General features: G+C 36.7%; 1 protein-coding gene across 1 annotated transcript in view; it reads left to right on the forward strand.

The window, feature by feature from the left end:
- ADAMTS19 (ADAM metallopeptidase with thrombospondin type 1 motif 19) overlaps positions 1 to 24980 on the forward strand; it is a 223565-nt gene that overhangs the window by 131415 nt on the left and 67170 nt on the right. The window contains exons 11-14 of the mRNA XM_069492515.1: positions 10748 to 10849; positions 16111 to 16241; positions 17158 to 17330; positions 22498 to 22625. Of these exons, the coding sequence (XP_069348616.1) occupies positions 10748 to 10849; positions 16111 to 16241; positions 17158 to 17330; positions 22498 to 22625 (534 nt within the window). The remainder of the gene's footprint in view (positions 1 to 10747; positions 10850 to 16110; positions 16242 to 17157; positions 17331 to 22497; positions 22626 to 24980) is intronic.

Raw genomic sequence — 24980 nt, forward strand, 5'->3', positions numbered from 1 at the left:
TGATTCTCAAATATATAATATATCAAGATAATGTGATGATAACCTTCTAGAATATGAATGTAATAACTACATAAAAGCCAACCCATAGGGGCAGATAACTTGTTTCACAGCTTATGCACAATTTGGTCAGGCTTCCTTATTACCACCTTGTGGCCAATCTGTTACAAATAAATGTCAAGCTTCATGGTGTGAAGGTTCACAGTGAGCTTCAACATGTATGTTTCAGGTAGAATTTTAGAAACAAAATAATTCTGAATCTGACAATGACAGCTAGACCATGGCGTCTCCATTAGATATTTCTCTTCCATACTTGTAAAGAGATATTTAAACACAAGCACTAGAGACTCACTGTTATTGCATAATGCTGATCTAATTAATGATATAAATTTACCCCTAGGATAACAGCTTACACATCTGCAAAATGTTTAAAGGCACAGATGTAGAGATGCTTGTGCAACATTTTGATTTCCAGCAATAAAAGCTCACTCTCCTGCATTAACTTGCAGAATTAATGGGTAACTTCTTAGATGGCTTTGTTCTTAAGTCCTCAGCTATTGGTGCCTTCAGGCCATCTGGCATCTTGTGGCTGAGCCAGCTCCAACTGAGTCAAGTCATTGTAATAGCTTCCTGAAATTAGCCTGGCCCAGAATTCAGAGGTATGGAGGGATGTTTCCCTAGAAACAGTAAGAAGTGGCCCTGCAAGAGTTGCTTTTTTTGAATAAGAAGAAAGTGTGATAAAATTGAAGATCTCCAGGAAACTTAAGGTCCTCCCTTTCTCTTTGGACTAGGCACATTTGTGAACTGCATATGTATTAAATGTGTAGAAACTTTCTAGTATGATCGAATCATATAATGACTGTAATAATTGACACGGAAACTTCCAGTTTTATATTTCTCTTATAACTGCTTTATTCATCAAAACTATGGAGGACTTTCTAAAACCTCCCATCTGATCCAGTGAAGAGAGTGGCATTGAAATGAGGTCCTTCATGAAAAAGCCTTCATTTCTGGAGGGCTTCATTTCTAGAGGGCTGAGTCTCTAACTTGGCATTGTGAAATTCCAGGGGCAGCAGAAATTTGGTTGTAAAAAGGCTTAACATGAAATCGTTGGAGTACGTAGACTGCATGATTTTAGACTTATAATCTACAGTAATGAAGACAGTGTGGTATTGGCAAAAGGAGAGAAATAACCCCACAACGGAACACAATAGTCTAATTATAGACTCTCACATATGCATAGAATTGATTTTCAACAAAAGTGACAAGGTAATTCGATGGGCAAACAAAAGCTTTTCAACAAATTTTGCTGGGACAACTGGATGTTCATCTTTAAAAAATTACTTTATTCATACACCAAAATTAACCCAGAATATATTATAGACCTAAATGTGAAACTTATAAAATTATAAAACTTCAGGGAAAATATAGGAGAAATATTTGTTTAATAGGACATCAGAAACATGACCAATAAAAGAAAAAAATATAATCTAGAATTTATCAAAACAAAATGATTTCCTTTAGGAAAACTCTGTTAAGAAAATGAAAAGGTTAGCCACAGAATGGGAGAAAATATTCATGATATGTACATCTGACAAAGGATTAGTGTCCGGAATATATAAATTCCTCAATAAAAGACCAGCAATCTGATAAAATAGTCAACACATTTTGAACAAACAATTCAGAAATGAAGATATACAAATAGCCAACGTGCTCCTTAAAAGATGTTCAACATCATTAACATTGCATCAAGAAATGCAAATTAAAGCCATAAAGAGCTACGTTGGCATACCCACTACAATGTCTTAAGTTTAAAGGATTGAAAATACGAAATTGTCGCCGATGATGACAGAGCAACCGGAAACCACACATACTGCTGCTGGAAATGAAAAATAGTACAATCACTTCGGAAAAATTTTATCTGTTTTTTCTTAAACCAGAGATGGGGAAACTTTTCATGTTGGAAGGCCGTATTAATTTAGGTGTAATCAAATAAGGCTGCATTCAAGAAACATTAAAAATGTACATTATTTTGTAAAAATGTATCTACTATGTACTTAATAAGTTCAAAAAATGAAACTGTTAATTTTAAAGTTAACCTTTTAATGACTTTGTTGTGTCTGCTTTTTGTTGGAAAGCATTTGAACATTTTTGGTTGTGGCATGAAGGTCCACAGTTTCCGTTGATCTTCTAGACGGGTATCAGTCATCTGTGACCTTAAGGGCATCCTGATTTGGGTTAGGTAGGAAAATGTAGATTCACAGCAATTAGTGGTTGAAAAGCAAGAAAGCATTTTTCAGGAATGGCCAAGGCATGGGTATTCTACTGCATTTTTCCATATTTCAGTGGGATCTTTCTTAGCATCAAACAATAACTATAAAATGTCATCTACTGAGAGCTCAATCAATTCCATCTGTATTTCTTTAGGTGTGTTGGTGATATCAACTAGGTGAGGCCGAAATACTAATTTGAATGTGATGTCATGATTCTCAAAGTTGGAGAACTTTTCATTACATTCTCCAATTAATAGGTCTGTAAGAGCTGTGTATTCTTCACATGATTCACATATGTCATCCTGCTCATCAATGACCTTTGCTAACTGGAGAAAATGTTCATCCAAAATTTTCTTTTAAAGAAGTGTTTTGGAAAAAGTCTCTTTTTGAAATGTTTGAATTTTTTTTTTTTTTTTGCCCTATATCATATATAGACTTAGTTTTACCTTGCAAAGAAATAGTCAAGTCGTTTTGATTTGACATGGTATCACACAGAAATGCTACATTCCTACAGAAATCTTCTTTCAATAATTCACATTGCTGATTCTGTTCTTCATGAAATTTAACTATCTGTTCTCACAGAGATAAAATTTTGGCTAACACCTACTTGTCCCTGTGATAGCCAACGCACCATAGAAAGATAGGGCAAATCTACACTGAATACCTCAGCGTTCAATTTTAGCATGTTACAAAACTGATGATGCCATGTTATATTTGCACAGATAGAGTTAACAGTACTTACAACTTGTTGCAAAGTGTCACTTAAAATAGTAGCTTTAGCACAGAGATTTTGCTGATACAAGATACAATGAAAAGAAATGGGAGCATCTGGATCTATTAATACTTTTTTAAATCTGTGCAATAAACCCTCCATGTTTTCCTGTCATGGAAGGTGCACCGTCTGTACATACACTCACTAACTTTACCAAATTCAGTCCAACTTCACAACATTTATCTTCAAAGTTGTTGAAGGTATCTATTCCCCGTGTTCTGTTCACAAGAGTGCCCAAAGCGAGTAACTCTTCATAGCAAAGAAAATCTTCTGTTATGACCCAAATGAATTATAAAACCTGTGCTGAGTCAGTAGTATCAGTTGATTCATCCAAAGCAATTGAATAATATGTATTTTCCTTTTTAAGTATTGCATGAAGTTGTTCTGTTGAGTTGAAGGTGAATTCATGCTGCCAGTCAGTTATGGTTCTCCTTGAAAGAGGCAGTTGTTTATACTTTGAAACATTATCAGGGTCTAAGCATCCTACAACTTGGACAATGCATTTTTCACAATTTCTACATCACTGAATGGCTTTTCTTTTCTCCGGAGTAAATAAGCTACTTTATAAGTTGCTACAGTGGCATTATTTCCAGGTCTTATTGCTGCTTGAAAGAACTGTCTTTGCTTTTGCTTTTCATCTTTAATTTCTACAGCATAACCTTTCACACTTTTGGTCCTTTTGAGGGGTATAATGCTGATAAGCATTGAATTTCTTTAATGTTGATATTGCAGAACAGAAAACAAGCAAATCATCTTATCTTTAGCAGAAACAAGATAATATTGCAATTCCGAATCCTCATTGCAAAATCTGTTTTCTTCCTTCAGTGTTCCCTTGATCGTCTTTGACATAATGGGCTGTTAAGCAGACAGAATTGAAAAATACTGTCCAGCTGTGCAACTATTCACAAATTCCACTTCAAACAGAAACACAGTCACCATTGTCAAAAGCTGTTAACAGACTGGCCTACTCGACCCCCATAAACCCTGACCAACCAGCCTTGTGCAGTAGTGGTGCCAGTCAGGTGGGGGAAGTTAGAACTAAATCATGAGCCATCAATTTAGTGGTTATGGCTCATTAATGTTCTAATTGTGCCAGTCAATCTGGGAGGATTATTTTGTTGAAACTTATTTTATTCTTTGGTATTTTAAATATGTTCATTTTAAAAATAAAAATATAAAAGTTGAACCAGAACTTATTAATAAAAATGAACAGATTTGTCCTGTAAAATGTGAAATCAGTCAAAAGGCTGTACACTTAGAAGGCAACATGTGACCTTAAGACTGCAGATTCCCCACCCCTGTCTTAAACACTTAAACTTTCATCTATTGTAGCATCCAACTTTCTACTCCTAGGACCAAAATTGTACTCTACATTTTAATCCTTTTGAGCTTATTGAGACTCATTTATAATCTAGCCAAATGAATATACTATATGCATTTGAGAAAATGTATTCCTATAATTGCTAGGGTTAGTATTCTATAAATATTAATTAGGTCAAGGTGTTCAAATCATCTTTTATTATTTGTCCAGATGTTCTATTAATTGCTAAAATGGGACATTTAAATATCCTAGTGTGATTCTGTAATTGTGCACTTCTTTTAATTATGTCACCTTTTGATTCATACCTCATAAGGCTTTGTTGCTAGACACTAGAACAATTATTGTTGTCTTCTTGATGAATTGCGGCTTTTTTATTATGAAAAATTCCTCCCTGTCTGGTGGCACCCTTTATATTGAAGTTTATTATATCTGATATTAATCGGATTTTGTGTGCTTATTTTTGCATGGTATAACTTTTTCTTTTCATTTATTTTAAACTTATCTGTGTGCTTATATTTAAAGTGAGTCTCTTGTAGTAAGCATATAGTTGAGTCTTGCTTTTTATCTATTCCAATAATTGTGATCTTTTATTTGAAATATTTAGCCCATTAATGTTTACTCATTGATTAAACAATGATTTTGAATTTAGATCTAGCATTTTATAATGTATTTTCTTCTATTAACTCTTTCTTTTCTTCTGACTTCCTTTTCTACTTTTTTTTTTTAATTTCAGAATATTATGGGGGTGCAAACATTTTGGTTACATATAATGCCTTTGCCTCGCCCAAGCCAGGGCTACAAGCGTGCCCTTCCCCAAAACAGTGCACTCCACATCCATTAGCTGTGAGTTTACCCCCCCACCCCCCACCTGATACCCAATGAATATTACTACCATGTGAGCACAATTTTTTAGGGTCTTAATTTTAATTTATCTATTACATTTTTAGCTATAACTCTACCTGTTCTATAGGTTTGTGTCTGCTCTGGTCTGGTCCTAGTCCTGGGCTTACAAACTTTTATTTCAAGAGCCACACAGTAAATATATTAAGCTTGTCAGCAATAGAGCCTCTGTTGTAACTCAAATCTACTGTTCTATCTCAGATCAGTAGATAATATGTAAGTGAATAAGCATGGACATGTTCCAGTAAAACTTCATTTACAAAGACAGTTGGCCAATTTCCTGGCCATATTTTGCAAAACTCAGCTCTAGGGATTAGAATATAAAGTCTTAATTTTCTCAGTCTATTTAGAGTTAATACGGTACAATTTTATTTAAAATTTAGAAACATGAAGCTATATAGGTATGTAGATTTCCTCATTCTGGTTTTTTGTGCTGTAGCCATCATATATACAACCTCTATGTATTGTAAACAATACAATAAAATTGTAGAAATTTTGCTTTATACATTTTATATATATTTTAAAGATAAAGAATAAAAAAGTAGTCTTTAATTTTTGCCCAGATATTTACCCTTTCCATTGTTCTTCATTATTTCCTGAAGATGTGAATTTCCTTCTGGTTCCATTTTCATTTTTCATTTATTTGAGTTGCGTTTGCCAGTGGCAAATTCCTTTAATTTTCTTTCATCTGAAAATGCCTATATCACCTTAATTTTTGAAATATATTTTCACTAGATATAAATTCTAGGTTGACCTTTTCTTTTTCTTTTAACACTTTCAAAGATGTCCCTCTGCCTTCTCTTTTCCATGGTTTATGATCAGAGATGTATAGCCTTTGGATTTTTATTTTCTTGTATGTAATGTATTGTTTTTCTCTGTGTGTGTACAAGATATTCTTTTCATCTTTGGTTTCCAGAAATTTGACTATGATGTGCTGAGGTAGGCTTTTATGCACATTCATCCCATTGGGAGTTTGTTGACCTCTTTGACTTTGTAAATTTGTCTTTTACCAAATCTGGGAAGAAGTTTTAATGATCATTCATTTAACTACTTTTCTACCTCTCTACTTCTCCTCTTCTGCGAATCTAGTTACATATGTTAGACCATTTGATACAATCCCACTAGTTTCTGTAGCTCCTTCATATTTTTAAATATCATCTCTTCCTCTTTCAGATTAGATAATTTCCTTTGATCTGTTTTCAAGTTTACTGAATTTTTATTATCTTCATTCTGCTATTAAGCCCATCCAATGAATTTTTATTTCATGTATTTATTTCCCATATAAAATGAACATTTCCATTTACTTTCTTTATTACTCTCTTGAGATATCTTACCTTTTCATTTATTACAAGCAATACCCATTACCTCATTGAGTATATTCATGAAGCTGGTTTTAAATTTTATGAAAATTGTAACATATGTTTCATCTCAGGGTTGAACTATTTATTTACTTTATTCTTTATAAAGGGTCACATTACACTAGTTCTTTATAGGTCAATGATTTTTATTTGTACACAATAAATTGTGAAGTCATGTTGTAGAGTAAGGATCAGCAAAGTATGGCCTGGATTCTGTCTACCTGTTTTTATAAATAAAGGTTTACTGGAACAAAGTCACACTCAATTGTTCACTTATTCTCTGTGGCTGCCTTCAAGCCACAATGGCAGTGTTGAAAAGTTGCAACAAAGACCATATGGCTCACGAGCTTAAAATATGTACTATATGGCACTTTACAGAAAAAGTTTGCTGGCCCCTATTGTAGAGATTCTGGATTCGGTTATATGCCTCCAAAGAGTGTTTTTTTGTTTGTTTTGTTTTCACAGGCAAATTCATTACATTCAAACTGGAGACTTTGTCTCATCTACTTCAAGCAGCAGCTCATATCTTAAATCCATTCACTTTTCCTTTATCTATGCTCTTTATAGTGTGTCCCATGTATGTGCGGGTCAGGTGCCAACAAGGGAAGTAGGTCCCTCTGATTTTATTATCTCACTCGTTGGCAGCTTTGACCACCTCAGCTTCTGTTTTCATGTATCTAGAGAGACAGTATGTTTTGCCCTGTTGCTTTGGCCATCCAATGTCAGGATGCAACCATAGGCAACTATTAGATCAAAGCTGCAAAGCTGATGAACTCACCTTATGCCGATTTTTCCAGTTCCCCTCAAAAGTGTGCCTGCCTAGGTTCACTCTCCAGAGCCTTCAGGAAGTTGTGTTTTATATTCTGTCCACAATTTATAGTCGTTACCTACAAGAAGGTTAGTTTAAGAACTTAATCCCCCATTCCAAAAGGGGAATCTTTTTAGCTTAATTCTGGATCAATTTTTTTTTTTTAAATAAAGTTTCTTTCTTCTTCTTATTTTCACTTCTTTGAGGCTTCCATTGAGCTGATATAGACAGATTTCCTTTCTCTTAATTTCTTTTTAGTCTTTCACTTTCTTTAACATTTCCTAATATGTTTGTTCCATGGAAGAGTCTTTTGCAGCTTGCAAAGTAAAAATATATATGTAATATACATGTAAAAATACATGGCAGTTAATGTGTTATACATATAGTTCATTCATGTAAACATTTTAAAAGCCTAGCTGAGATAACCATCCAAATTTATATATTTTTAATGATCTCTTTATTATAGAATAAAAATAACTACTATAATATTTTAATTAGTTTGAGAGGAAATGCTGAGTTATACAATTCTATGTGGATTTCTATGCAAAGTATTTTAAGTTTTAAAGTTTGTTTCTTAACTGACCTATTGAGTGGTTTTGGCAACTAAGTTGAAAAAAAAACCTGACTCTCGCCTGTGTAACATGTGGAGAGTGTTTGTTTCTAACATGATTCCCCATCCTGCCTCTTAGAAAGGGCTTGGTATGACATAGCTGTAATATCACACATCTGAGCCATTGCACTTCTTAAGGTGAAAACAGTCCGTACCATTTCTTCAACATCTCTTGTGTTTTGTGTAACATTTGGGGTTGAACTCTTGAATTTGAGTTATTTTTAAGACTGAAGCTATAATTTACTTACCATAAGATTCCTAGACCCGCAAAACAGAAAGGGTAAAAGAGATTTCTGTGTGAGATTTATTCTACATGACTATGCTTATCTTGAAAGGCTGCCAAGTTTGCTTTTATGCTCTTAGTGCCTCAAGTGGGAATCAATTAAAGTACCTGCTATTTTGAATAGCAGATAATGGTGGAAGAGCAGAAGTTAGACCACCAACAATGTTCAACAAGCAAGTATTAGTGCAAAACTGCAGCGTAGCAGATTTACTTTTGGGTTCAATGTGCATTGATGATAAAACATCCTTGACGGAAAGGTCTTTGGGGAGGGGATGAAAAACTTTTAGGTTTAAAAAATTCTCAGGTTGGAGATCTGTTAATTCAAATATAAATGTATCCACAAAATCACAGGAAGAACAACTGGCCTCTGCTTATCTTCTAGGTGAATTTTTGGTAAGTGTTATATGAAAATAAAAACATATTAGCTATGCTAAACCATATCCTAAATATAAGATATATTTGTGTGACATTTCAAAGGAAATAATTTCACAGCAGTTAAGGTACATAAAACGTATCACACTCTCCCCATAGAGTATTGAATTTTAAGAGCTTACAGACAGTTCAAAAATCTAAAATATAGGAAAGTAATATTTTGGGAATTGTGACAAATTCAGTATTAGAGTTGTAACAGAAGTATTTGAAATATTAGTTTCAATATATTCTTCATAACATATTTAATAGATTTGGATCCTAAGTTAGCTTTAATTTTGCTGTGCTTCTTAGAGTAAGCTTTCTAGAGTAGGCTTTCCAAAATAGCCTCTTACCAACCTGCTGCCGGTCAAGCGCTAAATGGATTCCTCGTCCCTACAACAGGGGGTCCCTAGTGCTTCCTGGTTCCCTGTGTTTCCCATCTCCTTCTTCACCGCTCCCTTCTGCGACAGGCCGCTCCTCCCACCGGTCTCCTCGCCCTGCAGGGGTGCGTCTCTCGCCCGCCGGTCTCTGTGGGCCGGTTCCCGCTCTCTTCTCCGGGTCTCTGGACGGGTGGCAGCAGTCACCGTCGCTACAGATCACAGACTCCACTCACCTTTAAATGTCCCTCACGGATTACACATTTCTACACAATTGTCCGCAATATGCTTGTGTCTAAAAATCTTCAACCTTTTCCTGTTTCTTACAGCCATAGAAAGTCTTTGCAATGTGTCGGGCGGCCTCTGCGTGCGCGTGTCGGGCGGCCTCCGCGTGTGCATGTCGGGCGGCCTCCGCGTGTGTGTCGGTAGGCCTCTGCGTGCGCGTGTCGGGCGGCCTCTGCGTGCGCGTGTCGGGCGGCCTCCGCGTGTGTGTCGGTAGGCCTCTGCGTGCGCGTGTCGGGCGGCCTCTGCGTGCGCGTGTCGGGCGGCCTCCGCGTGTGTGTCGGTAGGCCTCTGCGTGCGCGTGTCGGGCGGCCTCCGCGTGTGTGTCGGTAGGCCTCTGCGTGCGCGTGTCGGGCGGCCTCTGCGTGTGCGTGTCGGGGCGGCCTCTGCGTGCGCGTGTCGGGCGGCCTCTGCGTGAGCGTGTCGGGGCGGCCTCTGCGTGCGCGTGTCGGGGCGGCCTCTGCGTGCGCGTGTCGGGCGGCCTCTGCGTGCGCGTGTCGGGGCGGCCTCTGCGTGTGTGTCGGGCGGCCTCTGCGTGTGTGTCGGGGCGGCCTCTGCGTGTGTGTCGGGCGGCCTCTGCGTGCGCGTGTCGGGGCGGCCTCTGCGTGCGCGTGTCGGGGCGGCCTCTGCGTGCGCGTGTCGGGCGGCCTCTGCGTGCGCGTGTCGGGGCGGCCTCTGCGTGCGCGTGTCGGGGCCGCAGGTACAGCTGTGGCTGCGGGTGGACAACCTTCCTTCCCGCCTGCATGTCCTCAGACGTCCCTTCTCTCACGGTGACGGATCTCAGCGGCCTCACCCCGGCATTTTGTTATTGCCTTTAACATTCTGGCCCCCCGCCCCCAAATTTCGTCAGACTTAGAAGATCTAAAACCCATTTATACTGAAGTATAAATTACTGATAACAACTTACAGAAACATACACGCTAAGAGTCTGCTGTGTCAGGGGTCAAGACTGTGTCAGCGTGAAGCAGACAGTGAGCGAGGTCAGGCTGGGGGGGGGGGCGCTGTCTTCAGGCCACAAACACAGTCGCTCGCTCTCCCTGCCTGCTTCGTGTCATGGTCCATATAATGATTGTTAGCTTCAATTTTTCTGTTGTATCTACATAATCTTGCATAAGCATGTGTGTTTTATTTAAGAAGTTTTTTAAAAATAATTTTGTTAGATTTTCTGTTGTAATGTATCAGTCTTCCCGTCACTATAAATAAGTCGTATGCTATTTCAATTATAAGTTTAATATTAAAAGTACCTAAAGCATATTTTTCTGTTATTCTTTCAAAATAGCGCTCTCAAAAATTATTGGCTTAACCTCGAAAATGTGACACCTTCCCCTTATCGGTGATTGTGCCCTTCTTTTCAGCACGTTATTTGCACAGGATTGTGGTGCAAGGTAGAAGGCGAGCAAGAATGCAAAACCAAGCTGGATCCACCAATGGATGGAACTGATTGTGACCCTGGTAAGGTAGGTCTTTTGTGTCACCTGAATTTAATAAGAATACTAAATAAGTCTTGAGTAAATCTTTTTCTTTTGTCAGTTACATATGAATCCATTTTAACACTGATGGAATAATTTCAGTATATACATAAATATTAGCATTTCATCCATTTCTAGCTTTCATATTTTTTCAAATCCATGATTGTTTTGTTAATATAGATGTGGTGGTTTTTAAGTTGTCATTGATTATGATAATGTAGAGAGTCAGATACATGTACTACTTTAACAAAAAACTGAATTAACTTATTTTTAATTTTTAAATTAAAAGTAAAATAAGCACAAATAATAGCATAAATGGTAAAATTTCTCAGAGCTGATGAATCCTTTTAGGTATAAAATATTGTCTCAGGAGAGCAACTGAGTATCTATATTTTTTCCTTGTCAGTGTAAGCATCATGAATTTGGAGATTGGTAAATATTTGGTTGTCTGTATAGTTTAATTTACTGTCATTCATAAGACTATAGGAATTTATTAGTATACATTTCTGGGTGAAAATGATTGCTGTTGGAAATTAATTTTCCTTTGACGAATTTTAAGTAGATATATCTCATTCGTGCTCATAATTATGGTTAATATAATCAAAAGATAACAGGTCAATAGTTTGCATAATTTCCTAATCTATATACTATAAAGGGAAAGTAGAATGGTTATCGATTTACTTATTAATTGTAGGATTAGATTATCTGAAAGCCTGCCTCTAAAGAGCATGGATATTTATGACATATGAAAATCAACAGAAGCATAAAGAATCTATAGATTACTTGGGGTGAATTACTTAAGGAAAACTATGTGAAATGTTAATTTAAAAATACATCAATTTTAAAAATGGATGGAAATCTAGCAAATACACTTCTAGAAAATTGTTCTACACACAGATACACACAATAACATTCACACACACACAAAGATGCTAATGTAAGGATGTGGTTTGCAATGGTGATAAATGAGAAACAATAAAAATATTCATCAGGACAGGAATGATTAGTATAGCTATTAAAAAAAGATATATATGTATTAACATGAAGAGATTTACAAGACATGGCTGTTAGTACATAGGCATGCCAGAAAAATTGATACTTTATACTACATTTGAAATTTAAGGAAAATAAAAAGATGCATAATATATATTTTTAAATTCAAAGAATATGGTTTGAAAATATAAACTCCAAACTGTAATTAGTAGCCACCTTTTGGGATAGAAGCGAAATTGGCGAATTGGAATAAGGCGATGGGAGGGGAAAGTAAATGTAACTTTTCTGCAGACATTTCTGGATTGTTTGACATAAGCATGCAGTCATTTATTACTTCTATGACTTCTTTATTTATAAAAAGAAAAATTTACAAATTGTTTAAATCCAAAGTATTAAAAAAAGACTAGAAATGTTTTATCACTTTATACTATCAATAAGAAAATGGTTCCTTAGAGGGAACTTCTGTGAAATATCAGGCAGTTGTGTACAGACTGTGCCAAATATTTTTCTATGAGCTTAAATGGAGCATCAAAATTTTAGTCTGCTTTATTTTTTAAAATTAGACACAAAAGTATAATGATGTGTGTATATCCAGCAAACCTCATGATATTATGCTGAGTAATTTATTGCTTGGATCTTAAAACTGTGTACCAGCAACAATTTTCATCCCTGAAACACAAGAGCAGTAATACTCAGAGGTAGCCGAACGTTCTGCCTAAGTCCTCACACATCGCACAACCCATTCATCTTATGTAGGTCTTCTTTAGCAATATAAAATCTCTTCACTCTTATGATCTGGCATCCTAAATATTTTATACTATGATTTTTTTCTACTCATATTTATTTGAATAATTTGTATTCTTGAGATCTCTAAAATAAACTTCTTTTCTAGCAATCAAAACTGTAAATACTCATCAAAAGTAAAGTGATTTATTTCCCTATAATCATATTAATGATATTCTTTCAGAGGTTCTATAGTGCTTTGTATATTGAAATAACTGATGAACCTCTCAGTTTTTCAGGCCATGTGGGTTCCATCAAATATCCATCTGTTCCAGCTGTTGTAGGAGCCATCATGAAAATAGCTTCCAACATTCTGCTGTTGTGTGCGGTAGTGCTAAAATATTTGAATGGTTGCAACCTTGCACTAAACACTCCTGGCTTGGTACATTGGGAACCAAGAAACAAACCTGGGATTTTGTAACTTATAACACTCTAGTACGATTAATCGAGCTGTATAAATTCAGTTCATCTAAGAAGTCTACAAGTGCCTAAGAAAGTGCCTACAGAATTCTATGATTCCGATGATTGTGAAGACAGAGATTTATACACAATTTATAATATAAACAGTTATTTTCTGTTTTCTTTCTTCAGCTTTTCCTTTCTTATTGTCATTTTTGTAAAATTTAAATCATAATGATTTATAATACAAATATAAATGTTTTTATATTACACAGAGATTAAAGAGTTGGTAAATGATTTACTAAAAAACAATAAATGTATTTTTTTATACGTACAGTTTTTGACAGGAATGGGAAGAAGGGAAGGAAAGTTAAATGCCAATTTGCTAGAATTTTAGACTGTTTAGAAGGTTTCTATGTAATATGTTTTAGTTGTTTACTTTCCTAAATTCAGGTTCCTGAAATTATCATAATAATTCATGATTGGAAATAATGAAGATTGCAATATCCTAACAGCCATAATGTGCGTGGGTGGAGAGCTCTCTGCCTCCCTTACTCTTCTTCAGGCTTCCACAGTGGACACGAGGACTTGAGAAGGCTTCCTTGACATCTTCATGGATCTCTCTCAGTCATGTGTTTTCATGAACTTGCTAGACATGTCCACATAAAAATTTGGGAGACTAGAAATGTAATCAGTGTTTTTTAGATCAGATACTTTTCCAGAAATAGTCTATATTGTATCTTCCTTTGGCATTTTTATAATTCAGACTGAACTAGGAGATAAGACAAATTTTGAGTGTTTTAAATCATGTGTAATGTCTTTTTGTAGGGTAAAAAAATGCAAATGTATGGAACAAAGCATACTGTTAGCAAATCATCTTATATATGATTCCAATAAAATGTATACTGATTTAAACAAAACATTTAACACTTTCCTCAATGTTGAGGCATAGCACCATCTAGAAGACACAAAAGCAGGATCCTTTCGTTTCATTCAGAGATCTAGTTATCTGCAAAATTACAAACTTTAAATATTATGCTATACTTTCTTTAAATTTCACTATTTCTATATGCAAATTGGCTTGCATATCTGTTTCCATTTCTTTTCATCTGCCAGGTGTGATTTAGTTTAAGTGATGTACAAGTCTGCATGCCAATCCTCCCAGAATATTTTTAGTCTGCTATGAACTCTAGTCCAGCCTTTCAATGCCAGCTTGTTGCTAAATGGGCAAAAGCTATGATATACGCTCTGGGAAAAATAAACACTTTTCAAGTAGGCCAAAACAATGTGACCAATTGAAGTTTAACAGCTTTCACATTGGATTTTTTTTCCATGAATGGCATAACATCGTTAAGACCTTAAAACAAGTAATACAAAAGTTTTCACATGCTTTTTCCCTTATTTTTCAATTTTTAGACTGCATCCTTGTACAAAACCTCAATTTTATTTAATGGCTATATCAGCGTATTGATACAGTCTTGAGTTATTGTGGTTTACTTTGTCTTTAAACTTAAATTTAAAACTTCTTGAATCTAAAAGAGGTTGAATTTCAATGTTGACATTATCAGAAAAAATCTATAGGGACTAATTATTTTATTGCATATAAAAGCAAAGCATTAACTGGGCTCAAACAAAACTATATAGCATATATACTCTTCTAATTCTCTTTTCTAACTACAACAATAAAAACATATTGTGAAAACAAATATAAATAAAGATAGATCAGTAAAGATCAGAGTGAATGAAAAATTTTGGCTAGATTTCTGAAAACTATCATTAATAATAACATTAATATAATGGTACATATAATAATGTGTTAGTATTATTATTATAGTTAATCTCTATTAAATCCTTAGTATGCTCTATGAATTGTGCTTAGTCCTTCATTCAACCCCTGCTGAAAGTCTATTAGGTAGCTATCATTATGATTCTCGTTTTGGAAATGAACAAGCTGAGTTTCAGAGCATTTCTGTAATTGCCTCAAAATCCTTTTTAAATCATGTTGCCATTAAATGCAGAAAATTGTTTAGAGCTAGAAGGATCAACTTGCTCAAGTCTGTTATTACATAATCACTAATCTAAATGTTCCTAATCTTTACTTATTATTCTCAACATGATTTTCTTACCTTAAATGTGTTTGCTATGACTATCACCTATCTGATTTTGAGAGTAAGGAGAATTTGTAATAGTCTGTCTACTGAGTCTTGGCAATCATTCCTGTGTGACCATAGAAACAACTTCACAGCTTTTGTTTTAAGTTAATGAAAACAAAACAAAACAAACAAACAAACAAAAAAAAAAACCACCTTTAAAGAGACAATGACTACTCTTTACACTCCTTTCTTTCCTATCCCAGTCATCTTTCCCGGTTATCTTTTGTAGTTAATAGATATCAAATAAGCTATAGAATAATTGGGAAAAAATGACAGTTTCAGCATCTCATTGCTCAAATCTTTCAAATAAACTTGGCTTTCAGAGGAAAGCTTGCTATCATATTAAAGGTTGAACATGATGGGAACACTTTCAGAAATAAAAATAGCGTAAAGGGAAGTACTAAGATTAAATCATACTTTTTTAATTACAAGGTAAAAGAGTAATCTGAATCACTGACATTTGAAAGCAAAATTGCTACGTTTGCTAAAATTTCTGCTTTGACCTCGTTATAGAAGTACATTTATCTCTTGTTTTCCATCCTTATATATGACTCAGTACTTTTTGGGTCCCTTTTAAATTATTATCTGTTTCTTGGAAGGTGTTAGTTTTTCTTTTCTGGTTGTGCAACCTCAAATTCCCTCACCACCATCTTTCCGCGTCCGCGTTGCACCTGCTGAGTGCTCGGGGCTGTAGTAACGACCACCTGCGCGCTGCCTTCGTGACGTGGGAACCACGGGAACGGGACCCTCGTATCACTTTCACAGAAAACACGTGCCAGCTTATTTTTGGTCTTTTTAAATTCTACGTGTTTGGGGCTCTCGTAGACTTGATTTAACTGCAGTTCCAGTGACTGTGTAGACCAGTGAATGATTTTCAGTTGTGCCCTGATTTGTTCACCTAAGACATAACTTTTGGAATAGTGGTGTAAGGCTGGAGAGTGCACCAGCAGGACCTCGGCACCGCAGCGGCCGGCTGGAGAGTGGAGCGCGTGGAGTCCCTGCAGCCGAACTTGCAGTTCCGGGATCAGCAGTCGCGAGCGCAGATGTTCTGGGTAAACTCCACGTTCCTGGATTGGGGGAGGGAGGGCACTGTTTTTTTTCTTCAATTTTTGAAATGCAAAGGTTTTACTGGTAAAGCGTGTTGGGAAGCAAAAGAAGCCCCTCAAACTCTACTCTGCTTTGGAAAACGGGAAATTTCCTCAAATTATTGATTTTTATGTAAAGCCTGTCTTTAAGAAGAAAATAAAGATCAACCCTTCTAAGAATAAATAATGGAAGGTACAAAAGGTGATTTCTTGAGTCAATCAAATGAAATGTATTTAAATAAGCAGGGAGATGTATATTAGAAAAACCAAATGAACATTTAAAGCAACTGTGAGAAGAGCAGAAGGTGATAGGGCTTCAGAAAGGCTGGGAATGAGACAAAATTAATGGCGCAGAAAGCTAAGACTAATAAAAACAGAAACACGCGAAGCACATGTGCAGAGAGGGATTACTGCAAGATCGGCTTGTTGTACCCGTCATTCCTGGAGGGCCCAGGGAAGCGCGAGAAAGCCACCTGGGCCTGTGGGCTTCCGTGCTGCGCCCAGGGGCACCTGCCATCACTCGCCGCTTTAAAGGATTTGTATGAAAACATTTCCTTAATAATGCAAAGAACCAACTTCTTGGGAATTGGAAGGCTTTCTCTTTTGTCCCCAGCCTCTTCCCTCTACTCCTTTATATCATTTTGGCTTTCATTCCTCATGTGTTTTGGAAGGTAAATGGATCAAGGATGGGGAAAAACATACAGAGTTTTACAAAACAAACACGTGGATTTCACACTACTACCAATCACTTAATGCATTCAAGTTTTCAACAGTAGATTGAACCTAAAGGATTATACAGTAATAATATAATGATTTTTAATTTAAAAATGGGTAGTTAATGTAAAAAGCAAAGATAAAATTGATTGTTTGTACTCTTTTCTAGGCTAGGTTCTGAAGCAAGGGATTGTAATGGTCCCAGAAAACAATACAGAATATGTGAGAATCCACCTTGTCCTGCAGGTTTGCCTGGATTCAGAGACTGGCAATGTCAGGCCTCTAGTGTTAGAACCTCGGCCCCAAAGCACACACTTCAGTGGCAAGCCGTCTTGGATGAAGGTATGCCCAACCCGATCGCCGCCATCTTAAGTGTGCTTCCAGGTTTGCAAAGTGTCTATTTAATAGTAAACTCATTTTACAGATTATCGTCCAGCTATTTCTGAACTTTATTTTTTTTCTACCTTTATTTACATTTAACAACCACAAGCACTGACAAAAATATATTTTAAAAATATGAAATTACACTAACCTATCTATTAGAACAACTAAAATAAAAAGTAATGATAACACCAAATACTGATGAGGAACTAGATCTCTCAGACATTGCTGGTGGGAATGTAAAATTGTGCAGCCACTTTGAAAATAGTTTGTCAGTTCCTTAACACATGAACCGCCATGTGAGTTGTATTTAACTCATGCTAGTTTTGAACCCACGGCCTCTTGAAGTATATGCAATTCACACGTCTCTTTACCTTGGGAGCCATAAGAACTGTTTTTCAAATTGCGTATAACTCACACACAGAAAACAATACAAAATAACAATTTTTTTCACTAAATTAGAAAACATCATTTTGTTTTTGAAGTTTTTATTCTATTTTCGTAATAAAACACCTTGGCCCCAAGGAAAAAAAATTTTTTTTTCTTGTGGGTGAGTCAACATGTTAAATAACCAAAAATGAACTTAATGTACAATGTAGAAATTGAACTTCTGACTGACGGAATACTGCTCAGCAATAAAAAGGAGCAAACTGTTGATACAGGCCATAATTTGATGGATCTCAGAACATTATGCTGAGTGAAAAATGCCAGCCTCAAGACATCACACGTTGTATGACTCCCTTTGATAACATTCTTGAAATGACAAAATTACCGAGATGAAAAACGGATTAGTGATCGCCAGGGGTTAGGGACGGCGGTAGGAGCAGGTATCACTATAAAGGGTAGAATGAGGAAGCTCTCTGTGCTGATGGAATAGTTTCATGTCTTGACTGCCGCAGAGGTTACACAAATCTACACTTGTGATAAAATGGCACGGAGCTATACACACATGTGCCGATGCAGGTTTCCTGGGCTTGCTATTGTGCTATAGTTACTAAGGTGTCATCATGAGGGAAAAAGGTAAGTGGGCCCTCTCTTTACTATTTTTGCAACTTCCTGTAAATATTTACTTCAAAATAAGAATTTTAAGAAAATTATGTGCTGCCTTATTAGTTCAAAGTGCTAATACTTGCCCATGGTGGGTGGGCTGTGGGCTTGAGCTCCAGTTACCGAAAGGACTGTGGGTTCTCTGAGTTCACTGACCATGGTGCTAGTCTCGTTTGTTTATTTCTCCCCACGATCAGTTTGGACTGTGCGTTCCATTACTCTGATAATGCGCCTGTCAATAATCCAAACTCCTTTGCTCCTCGATTTCACTGCAGCCATCTGGCGAAGCCCTGTTCTCAGAGCAGCGTGTGCACAGGCAGTAAGGGAGGCAGCCAAACAGTGGGGCAGATTGTTCCACTACGTGTGGGGGAAATAGCAGCCATCCCGTGATTACCTCCTTACCTTCCTGCTCTGGAACACCTAAGCCTGACTTAAGACACTCCATCTGCTTTAGCAGATTTTAGTTTCTCCTTTCGAAGGACCGTCCCTCCCACTGTGCCCTGGATGTCATCCTTGTCTTCCCTTTTCAGAGACCTTACTGGTGATCCCTGCTCTATCTTGTACACTTCATCTCTTCTGTGTTGGGTAATTAACACTGGATTTTTTAACATACTTAGGACTCTTCCAGTAAAACATACACACCTTCCCGAGAGCCCAAAGCCACCTCGAGCTGGTGCCCTCTCGCCTTTCTGTCCTCAGGGCCACTCTTGTGCAAAGAGCTGCCTGTTGCCCAGCACTGGGTCTCCTTCCTTCCCTCAGGCTGGAGTCCACCAGCACAACTCTCCCTACTGTCAGCAAGGAGTCTCACGGAAACTAAACCGCGTGAGTAGTCTCCCATCCTCTTCTGACATGGCCCTCAAGACACACAATTAACCACCCCTTGGTTCTTGAAACACGCGTGGGTTTCCGTGTTCCAGCAAAGACCTGGTTTTCCTACTGCATCTCTGGCACATTCTTCTGCCTATCCCAGATGCTGTTCTTTTTTCACTCTGCATTTTCTTCTTAGGTGATCTCATCTATTCCCATGACTTCAAATATGCAAGTAACTCTTGAATTTATGTCTTCAGCCAGATTTTTTCATTTGAGTTCCAAACTCATATGTGCAACTGCCTGCTTGATATAGCTACTTGGATATCTGCAAATTTAAGACCAAACTCATGATCTGAACCTCTCCTGTTTGTGGCCATTCGATCCTCTTGAGTATCTCCCATCTCAGTGAAAGTAGCACTAACTTTTCAGTCGCGCAAACAGGGAGATTTTGCCCTGTCCTTTTTACCTTCTCCTGCCTCATCTCCCTTGTTCCATTTTGTGGCCTCCTGTAGGGCCAGGCCGAGTTCCATTCTGCCTCTCAGACACACCTGTGCTCTTATTCTGGGCCCTTATACCAGCTGGTTTCATAATACATTTTCCTTCTCAAGCTTTGATGTCTCTCCCTATTTATTTACTTTGAAAACTTCTACTGATTTCTTTTGACTCAGTTCCTCTACGAAAAAAGAACTCCCCTGATCCTCCAAATTGGGTATGTGGCCCTTCTAAGTACACTGCAGGCACCCTGCAATAGCACGTTTTAATGTGTCTGTGGTCCCTCTAATATCTGTTCCTCAGGGACCATCTGGTGTGTATTAAGCTTCTGATGAATATTTGCTAAATAAATGTGAATACATAACCAATATCCTTTTATTATAAAAATATACTCAATATGACCCTTCACCTCATGAAAATCATCACCTGATTATGTGAGTGTTAATCTGTCTCTACTTCTAACTGGCCGTAAGATTTAATAATGTTAAATTCATTTGAAATCTATTTACTCATATGTGAAATAAGAGATAGAAAACAGATTTTCTCCAGATTAAAAGAAAATCAGAGTTGTATGGGCGTCAATTTAGAACATTAAAGCTATTATAAATAAGTATTAGAAAAGTTTCTGACTCCTAGAAAGTGGTGTTTATCATCAAAATGATCCATAATAGCTATTTATATAATTAGCAGCTTATCATTTTTTCATAATTTTGCAGCATTTATCAATCTAACTCATCAGTCTATATGATGAATAAACTGTCCAGCTAGCCTGCTTGTATTATTGCACCATAAAAGAAATTAAAATATATGATTTTTTTAAAAAAAATCTCAAGTCTTAATAGCATATGACATCTTAAAGTGCAAGTGGCTATATCTGTCATTCTTATATGATATGTGAATCCATGTCTAGGAGAAGTAAATATAGGCTATCAGTGCAGTAGTGAACATTTATTTTTAGAGAAAAGAGATGTATGGCTTCAACATTCAGGTGTTTCGTGTACTCTGTGTGTGCTGAAATTTGGCTGAAATCCATGTCCAATGCGTATCTTGGAAAGGGTCGGCCTCTTAAATCAAGACAGAGCCTGTCTGCCAAGCATGGCATGTTACACGGATCACCGCAGTGCCACAGTCTCCAGGATGTGCTCCAGGAAGGAAGAGGGATCACATGCTTATGTCATCTGTAAAGCTAAAGCAAGCAGAGTATGTTGGCAGTATGTTATAAAAGGAGAAATAGAAAAATTTTTATCTGAATGTGTATGGAATTTTCTAGGAGAATAACTCCTTTCAACATTATCCATATATCTGGTTTGCTCCTCTCTTCAGTGAAAACTCCAGGAAGAGAATTATATATACCACATTTAAAGTGTTTCAATTATAGCAGCTGTTTTTCAGTCCAGAGATATGACATAGTAAGCAGTCACTGAATAAACATAACCTACTTGGAGGTGTGAGAGCACACTGCAATGCTTTATTGCAGCTTATAATGGCATCGTAAAGGAAAATTTCAAAACCATGCACATTGAAGGCCATGTTCCAACTCCCCAAAGTTGTTCAGAGCAGTATTCAGAAGCCACATGTGAAAACTGTTTGAAATGTTCAATTCTGAAGGCTCATTTAACTGTCTGTCTTCTCTTTGCAAAGTGATACCCCGTTCCATGCCTCTGGCTGTTATTTGGTATTTATAGAATCCCATCAGCATACGTGGAACTTTACTGAAGACATAAGGGAAGATCAGTGTCAGAGACTGTAAACTATTTTCCATTCTATTTATACAAGCTTAATAAACAGCAAAGGGCTTGACTGGTGTGAAGCCAACAGAGTAGTAACGTAGCACGGAAATAGCTCTGAAGTTTCAGATTTGGATAACTGTACTACTGGGGTCCAAATACTACAGCTCCTCTGTAGAAGGCTTAGAAATAGAAACATCACTTTAAAAATACCTTGCCACTTTTTGAGCCTAAGAGGCATTTTAACCCCAACCACCCTACCTTATTGCTCAATGAGGCCCTGAAGAAGACCGCCAGCCATTCAAGAATTCTTTAGATGGAATGATGGTTCTAAACCTAGATCTTATACACACTGATGTGCTTTCTGAGTAAGTGCTGAAGAAAGTTGAGTCCTCACTAGCACATCAGCAATTGCATAGAACAATGGATGTTCTCATGGGATTATATTGCATTTCTAAACTTCCTAGTAATGGAAACTCTTAGGGAATTTGCTCATCTTAGAGGTTGTCCCTTTAGTAATTTTTCAATTAGAAAATGCAAATGCAAAGAAACCACTAAAAAAAAAAAAGAAAATGCAAATGCATTAGATTAAAGATTAGTGTATTGAAATTTAGAAATAAGACATTAAGGAAAATTTCATAAAGTATTACAAATCTTAACTAGAACTTAAAATTAGGTAGAATTGTGATATGTACTTAAAATAGAGATCATTTCAAAAGGCATGAGCAAATTATTGGAGTGTGCAAAATATTTTTCAGGAAAAATGATTGGCTTGTGTGTGATAGAAGTTTTGTACCAGAAAATAATAAATGATACATTTTGAGAATAATTTGAAGCCAGATTTCTAAGGAGGAGATTAATATTTATTGGGTACATATTATTTTTCCAGGCATCTCATTTATTACTCACAATAACCTTACTCTAATATTATATTACTCAAATAACATTGAATTATATTTTTACTCAATAACCTTTCTGAAAAAATAAAGCTTAAGATAAAAATATTAAAGAGGTAACTTTTTCTCATTTCTTCTTATCCACTCTGTGTGTAGAAAAACCATGTGCCTTGTTTTGCTCTCCTGTTGGAAAAGAACAACCTGTTCTTTTATCAGAAAAAGTGATGGATGGAACTTCTTGTGGATATCAGGGATTAGATATCTGTGCAAATGGAAGATGCCAGGTAAGACATTCCAAAAGGGATAATTTGTAGGTTGATGGAAGATTGTGGGCCCAATGAGTGGGTTCATTGTATAGTGGAAAGCTTTAGATTAAGATTCAAAATATGTGGGTATAGTCCTACCTTGACTGTGACCTTGAGCAAGTCTGATCTATTCTGAAACTCCATTTCTTCATCTGTATGACAGGTTTGGTCTAGGTAATCCACCTAGCTGAAAGAATCTGAGATTTTGATTGTGTAATGTCTATATTGCAGGTCTAAAATTGGAATGCTTTGAGCATTTTATTTCAAAGCATTCCAGACCAAAAATTCAAGCTCTCCATGTTTTGTGTCCAAGACTGAGCCATGACGCAAAAACCCATAAAATCAGTCTTATTACTCATATTCAAGTATTATCAACGTACTTAAATGATTTCAAATGCATATTCAACTTTCTTATAATACTTAAACATTTTATTTGCATTTCTATTCCTTTTAAAAAATATTTTCAATTTACGTGGATTCATGTGCTCTCCTTTATCTCTCTTTAGAAAAATAAAATTTCTGTTAAAGTGAGTATGAAGAGCATAGTGGAAAGATCAAAGGCTAGAACTTAGATGTTGTTAGCCATAGTTCTGCTACTGTCTTAAGTTGTCTTCCCCTGGAAGAGTAATATGCAGGAGGTTGAACGCGGATGTTCTTACCGTCAACATCCATTTGGGGAGGGGAAGGAAGCAGGACTGGGTACGGGGAGAAACTGGGCTGCAGAGGAGACACAAGGCCTTAGCTGACCCTGTGGGAGGTTCTAAGCTGGTTGGGAGCTTCAGAATTGTCATCTTGTAGGGTGAGAATACCAGGCCATTTTACCCCCAGCATCTGCTAGTGTTTGGATGCAAGCTGCCCCAGAAGTGGAAATGACCTTGGGAAAGGCAGTTTTCTTTAGGCTAGATGATTTCTGGTAAAATTCCCAGAAGCAGGAGAGAAATAAATCCATTAGCAATGAAAGGTTGTTGAGTGGGGCAGCAGTGAATCCATGACAGCCATTAGTGAACTATGTTTGGGGGCAAATCACTTAAAATATATTTTATATATATGCATTAACTAATCTGTGAAATAAGGCTGTTAACCAGTGGTCATTGACTCTGTGCTATATACACTTCTTTGAGAATTTGTCTTTTGTTTTGTTTTGTTTGTTTGTTGAGACAAGGTCTCACTCTGTCTCCCAGGCTGGAGTGCAGTAGCACAATCACAGCTCACTGTAGCCTCGAGCTCCTGGGATCAACCCATCCTCCTTCCTCAGCCTCCTGAGTAGCCAGGACTACAGGCGTGTGCCACCAATCCTGGCTAATTTTTTATATTTTTTGTAGAGATGGGATCTCGCTATGTTGTCCAGGCTAGTCTTTAGCTCCGGCCCTCAAGTGATCCTCCCATCTTGGCCTCCCAAAGTGCTGGGACTACAGGTGTGAGCCGCTGTGCCTGGCTCCTTTGAGAATTTGACAAAGGAATTTTGCCCTAGAAAAATGCACACTTGAACACACACTCACATACACACAGACAAACACACACACATATACATATACACACACTGAAGTTTGAAAACAATTGCAAGCTATGGATGGAGTAATCTATTGTCCAATTGAGGTATGTGGACTTCTGCTTAAAAAGTTGGGCCTGACATGAAGCTTAAATGCTTTCCCAGCTCTAAGATTGTATATTTTGCCAGCATGCTGTAGAGTTTCAAGCAGAGACTCATGTAAAACCATTGGCATAAGAAGCAGTCTTATGATTACATGTTAATAGTCTTTATTCTTTAACAGAATACGACAGTAACTAAAATATAATTTTTCATTTACCTATAAAAAAAAAACATCTTAACTCTCTTACCCATATATATTTCGTTTTCATGACTATTCATTGTGTAAGTAAAGCTTTTAACTTTATCTCATTATTATATGCAAATATGTTAGATTAGTATATGCCTTAAATAAATTTATTTTTCAAAAAATTATTTTCCTAACTATATATGCCAAATATAATAGCCTAAATTTCTATGCTTTTCACTTAACAATACTATGTACACCAAATCTTTTACAGAGTCCCTGGCTAGACATTAAAATTACAGCAACAATAACAAGAAATTCTATGCAAACGATATGTGAACATGATGATTATAATTAAATTAGAATTTTCCGATATGCACTGACATCTAATGGCATTAGACTACTTCAAGATTCTGTCTTTTTAATTAAAATGCTTTACTTAGTCTTTTGATATAATTTAAAACATGTCTCTTTTATTTTTTCTGAAAACCCTCTGTAAATTGGGGGTTTGTCTAGAGTGTTTTGTTGTATCACACAATATATAGCACTAAAGCTGAAT

Source organism: Eulemur rufifrons, chromosome 17, assembly GCF_041146395.1.
Source record: "Eulemur rufifrons isolate Redbay chromosome 17, OSU_ERuf_1, whole genome shotgun sequence".
Taxonomy (NCBI): Eukaryota; Metazoa; Chordata; class Mammalia; order Primates; family Lemuridae; genus Eulemur; species Eulemur rufifrons.